This window comes from Lycium barbarum, chromosome 11 (assembly GCF_019175385.1).
Source record: "Lycium barbarum isolate Lr01 chromosome 11, ASM1917538v2, whole genome shotgun sequence".
Taxonomy (NCBI): domain Eukaryota; kingdom Viridiplantae; phylum Streptophyta; class Magnoliopsida; order Solanales; family Solanaceae; genus Lycium; species Lycium barbarum.
In genome coordinates, this window is record NC_083347.1 from 119,777,593 (window position 1) to 119,783,322 (window position 5,730).

The 5,730-nt window shown below is 33.9% G+C and overlaps 1 protein-coding gene across 2 annotated transcripts; it reads left to right on the top strand.

Moving 5' to 3' along the window:
* The first annotated feature begins 874 nt into the window (after positions 1 to 874).
* Positions 875 to 5,281, top strand: LOC132616878 (serine/threonine/tyrosine-protein kinase HT1-like). Of its 2 annotated transcripts, none has more exons than XM_060331635.1 (5): positions 875 to 1,072; positions 1,762 to 1,804; positions 2,360 to 3,216; positions 3,490 to 3,945; positions 4,665 to 5,281. In XM_060331635.1, the coding sequence occupies exons 3-5, from the start codon at positions 2,569 to 2,571 to the stop codon at positions 4,926 to 4,928; spliced, it is 1,368 nt and encodes a 455-aa protein (XP_060187618.1). In that variant the 5' UTR covers positions 875 to 1,072; positions 1,762 to 1,804; positions 2,360 to 2,568; the 3' UTR covers positions 4,929 to 5,281. The 2 variants fall into 2 exon arrangements, with proteins under 2 accessions (XP_060187618.1, XP_060187619.1); XM_060331636.1 differs by having other exon boundaries at positions 2,363 to 3,216.
* Positions 5,282 to 5,730: the final 449 nt, after the last annotated feature.

A 5,730-nucleotide genomic window follows, 5' to 3' on the forward strand; every position in this document is an offset into this window, starting at 1 on the left:
AATGGCCAATGCAACGCACAATTCGAATTTATCCAGTGCAGATACCGGTCATCGGGTGAGAAATTAGGAAAAAAAAAAATTACGCTACGTCTACTGGGAGAAATACTTACGCCACGTAGCCCATATTTTGAGTTTGTTACTCGGTTTAACCCATATTTGTGTATAAATAAACACCTTTTATACACTATTATTCAATTATATACAAGGTTGATACATAGGGGTCGTTTGATTGGAAACAAGTTATCCAAGGATAACTTATCTTGAAATTAGTTATCCTGAGATTAGTTATTCCACCCTCCCATAATGATAAAATAAAGCTACAATCTCGGAATAACTAATCTCGAAATTAGTTATACCACCATTTTATCCAACCAAATATGGGATAGATTTATGTCAAATAGAATCTCGACATTATTTATCCCTTATACCAAACCAGCCCATAATGTATAATGCTTTCAACTAGGTATAATATATCTGTGTCACTTGCGTTACTTCATTTCCATATCGCTTTGAATCTCTTAGCCGTATCTGACCTCTTTTTATGTTTTTATTGAGCCGAGGGTCTCTCGGAAACAGCCGTCCTACCTTGGTAGGAGTAAGATCTGTGTACATTCTACCCTCCCCAGACCCCACATTGTGGGATTTCACTGGGTTGTTGTTGTTGTTGTATTCATATATCTAAGTGGCATAATATTTTTTTGTTGGGCTATATAAATTCAATTGCAACAAAACCGGGTCCATATCAAACTTCAAAGGTATATCATGTAGGTCCCACATTGGCGTACATCACGTACCTAAAAACGTACTTTTGATTTTTCAAGTGTGAAACAGAGACTTATATTAGAATTAGAATATTTCATTCAAATATTGATTTTTCTAAAAGTATACATATGGAATTTATTGATTTGATTTTTCTCCTCTCTCATATTCAAATATCTCAATGCCTCAAAATTTATTATTATTATTATTATTAGAGTAAAGAGAGGAGAAATTAGAATTCATATCAAAGATGGAACCTTTATATTGTTAAAGATTTATTCTTTTAAGCTGATTTGCAAAAAAAAAAAAAGGGGTATGTTTATTTTTTTATTTTCTTAAGAAAATGGGGTTTGTTATGATTGATTTTTCCTTAATTGTTTATCCAATTTAGTTTACTTTAATCCCTTTGTTGTTTGTTTTTTGTTTAGGTTTCTTTTATTATTTTTATTTTTATTTTTGTGTTTATGGGATTTGTAGCTGATTTTTAGAAAAGGGTATGTTTATTTTATTTTAATTCAAGAAAATGATTTTTTTTTTTTGATTTATGATTTGTATGTATTTGGAGGTTTAATGGGGGTTTGTTTTGTTATGGTTGTTATATCCTTGTTTTAAAGCTAATTTAGTTTGTTTTAATCCCTTTGTTTGTTTATTTTATTGTTTAGCTTTCTTATATTAGAATTTGTATTAAAGATGGAATCTTTATAGAGAGAATCCTTTTTATATTTGTTAAAGATTTATTCTTTTTACTGATTTTGAGAAAAGGGTATGCTTATTTTTTTATTTAAGAAAATGGGGTCTCTCTTTTTTTTTTTTTTGATTTATGATTTGTATGTCTTTGGGGGTTTAATGGGGTTTGTTATGGTTGATATTTTCTTGTTTTAAAGCTAATTAAGTTTGTTTTAATTACTTTGTTGTTTATTTCATTGTTTAGCTTTTGTTATATTGTTAACTGTTTTTGGTTTTGATTTTTTTTTTTTTTTTTTTGTATATTGGATTTTGTAGGCTTTGATTTTGTAGCTGAAGAGGGTTTCTTTTGCTGTTTCAGGTAAGAGTTTTTTTTTTTTTTTTTCTATTTGAGTTGAACGAATTTTGTGAAAAGGGCTAATATTAGCTATTAATTCTCATAAGTAGATAAAGATTTGTTTTTTTTTTTTCCTACATAGCTTACTTTTTGAAGAAGAAGCTAGAATAAAAAAATGATAAAGATTTGATTTTTTTCTAAACTGCTTACTTTTTGAAGAAGAAGCTAGAAGAAAGGAATGATAAAGATTTGATTTTTTTTTCTATACTGCTTTACTTTTTGAAGAAGAAGCTAGAAGAAAAGAATGATAAAGATTTGATTTTTTTTCTATACTGCTTTACTTTTTGAAGAAGAAAAAATAAATAAATAAAGATTTGATTTTTTTCTACCCTGCTTACTTCTTGAAGAAGAAGAAGAAGAAATGATAAAGATTTGATCTTTTTCTACACTGCTTGGTTTTTGAAGAGAAGAAAAAAAAAATGATAAAGATTTGATTTGTTTCTACATTGCTTACTTTTTAAGAAGAACAAAAGAATGATAAAGATTTGATTTTTTTTCTGCATTAACTTTGTCTTGAAGGAGGCATTTTGAAGGGATCATTTATGTTGAGTTGATTCTTGATTGATGGGTTTGAAGAAAATTTCTGTCGAAAACTTAGCAAAACTGATAGGACAATTTGGGGGGATTGTTGAATTGGAACCTCCTCCTGAACTGAAGAAGAAAAAAGAGAAGAAATTTGGTACTTGTTACCAGGTATTTTAGCCCCCGATTTTGGCAAAAAGGAAAAAATGGATGAGGAAGCTAATTCTTGGATTAGGAGAACGAAATTTTCTCATACCGTTTGTCATAGGTTGGATGCAACAAGATTGTCCTCTAGTCCTATCATTTTTCAGCCTCGAAGTGTTGCAAGGGCCAAAACTAGACCTCCGGGTCCCACCGTTGAGCAAATTCAGCAAAGCCCGAGTACTAATAAGTCGAGGGCGCGGGCTTTATCCCCTCTTCCGAAAACAAAACTTTCTGATACGTTTAAGGAAGCTCGATCTAGTCAGAGGAGATTCTCGACTCCACATCCTCAAAGGAAAAAGGAACACGAGAAGGGCATTGTTGGTAAATTGTTCTGCAAAGATTCCCGTGAAAAGAAAGAACCTAGATCGAAGAGCCGAAACCGGAAAGATTCAGCTAAGGTTACGGCTGTAGAAACAACTGATGAATATACGGTCGATCTTTCTAAGTTGTTTCTTGGGCTAAGATTTGCTCATGGAGCACATAGTCAGCTTTATCATGGAATATATATGGATGAACCTGTTGCTGTGAAAATGATAAAACTACCCGATGATGATGACGAAAATAATGGAGATTTAGCGACTCGATTGGAGAATCAGTTTAGCAGAGAAGTTACTCTCTTGTCTCAACTCCACCATCAAAATGTCGTAAAGGTTAGCTAATGAGAATCAATTTTTCTTGTTTGATGCATTTCAATGTGAGCATATGGCAATTCTGCATATACATTGCTTTACTATATTTGATGGTCTTGCTTAAGCATTTTAATTGAAGTTCTTCCATGGCCTCTTTTTGTTCTGTTTGTTTGTTTTTTCAATCTCTGCAGCTGCATTTTTATGTTTTGAATTGGTAAAATTACACTAGTTCGGGAACGTGTTTTAGTTTTCAAAATCATCTCTGATCTGGTTCATAATGACCTGTTAATGCAGTTTGTAGGAGCATGCAGAAAGCCACCGGTTTTTTGTGTTGTCACCGAGTATCTATCCGAGGGTTCTTTGAGAGCATACCTTCACAAGCTTGAGGATAAGTCCCTTACCTTACAAAAATTGATTGCACTGGCCTTGGATATTGCGCACGGAATGCAATATATTCACTCACAAGGCATTATTCATAGGGATCTCAAACCGGAAAATATACTTATTGATGAAAAGTTTGGCCTCAAAATTGCGGATTTTGGAATTGCTTGTGAGGAAGCGTATTGTGATCTTTTGGCTGATGATCCAGGCACGTACCGATGGATGGCACCGGAGATGATTAAACGAAAATCATACGGCCGGAAGGTGGATGTTTATGGTTTTGGACTCATTTTATGTGAAATGGTGGCTGGAACTATTCCGTACGAAGATATGACACCAGTACAAGCTGCTTTTGCTGTTGTGAATAAGGTATTTAATTTTATCTTTTTCCAAATAATTTGTGACTGCCGAATAGTTGTGAATAAGGTATTTAATTTTATCTTTTTCCAAATAATTTGTGACTGCCGAATAGAGGTGTCAAATGGGCGGGTTGGGCTGAGTTTTAGGGCTGGTTGAAATGGGCTGACTCGCCCAAAAGTTACTTGGGTTGAAATGGGTTAACAAACGGGTCATAACCCTCGCTCAATCCTTACTAAGTTTTAATTTCTTTGTTTGTTCTTTTATAATTTTCTAAGTGTCTAATAAAACCTTTTTTTTTAATTATGGCTATATATAACATATAAAAAAAAAATTTACTATCCTTTTTTGAAAGTATTTTGATAAGGCTTCTCATGGATCAATTTAAGCTACATATCAGCCCAATTTTTTGATGGGCTGAATTGGGCGGGTTGGCTGAGCCAATAAATGGGAGGGTCATATTTTTATGGGCTAATTATGCCACCCCTACTTCCGATGCATTTGGAAGATGATGCACACAATTGTGACCTTGCCATGGCTTGACCCGTTTCTTCCCTGCGACTAGCCAAGAAACAAATTCATGCCCCTAAACCCGTCTTTCCCCCCAAAAAAGATTGTTTCTGTTAATAGTTTCATCATATTCTGCAAAAGATGATTTTGTTTTCTAGTTAGTGTGCTATTAAGGAGGATTATGTGTTGCTCTGAAAGAATTTGTCTCTAAAACCTTTCAGAATATGAGACCACCTATTCCCGAGGGCTGCCCTCCTGCCATGAGAACTTTGATCGAACAGTGTTGGTCTTTGCAACCAGAAAGGAGGCCCGAGTTTTGGCAGATTGTCAAGGTACTGGAGCAGTTTGAATCTTCAGTTGCGCATGACGGGACTCTGAATCTAGTACAAAATTCAATGTTTCATCACAAGAAGGGGTTTCTTCATTGGATCCAAAAACTTGGATCCGCACATCAAAATGCTTCATCAAATCCTAAGACTTTCTAGCTTTGATAGTTTCACCGAGTCCCGCTGTAATTAAAGAGGTTTCTGTTCCGTTCTGCTATGTTTTTCTACCTCACCATTATACTAAATGTGAGATTAGGCTTTTAGGTGTGCATTGAGGTGAAATGCTTCTGTAATTTTTTACATGATAGATAACATGGAACATGATCACCAGATTTTGAGTGTGATTGCAGATTTGCCTGTCTATGGCTAGGAGTAACCTGACTGAAATAAAGTTCTCTTTACCCTTTTTGAAGTTTGTGTTTTATGTCTACTTCAATGCTTTGATTGCAGATTTGCCTGTCTATGGCTAGGAGTAACCTGACTGAAATAAAGTTCTCTTTACCCTTTTTGAAGTTTGTGTTTTATGTCTACTTCAATGCTTTCTTTTCTTGCCAAAAATTAGCTTCCGAGTTCTGACGGAATCAGTGCATAAGTGTTTGTATGGTAACATCCTATGTCAATGATGCTATTGCAATAAGACATGTGAAATTGACAACAAATGTATATTTTTTGTACATTAGTGTATAATTTACAAAATATACATTGTTGATACATAATAGTGTATATTTTTTTGCATATTTGGCTAGTGAATGTAATTATATTTGGCCGACTGGCCAAATGTGTAACTTATCCATAAGACATAGGCAGCACACTTCTGATTAGATACACTCTTTTGCTGATAATCATAAAGATAAGAGGGGTTTACTTTGTATCACTAACTTCTCTTGAAAATTTTCTTTTTCTCTCCACCCATGATGGTTTGTGGTACTTTCGAGCTATCTTTAACCCCAAAATGTGACGA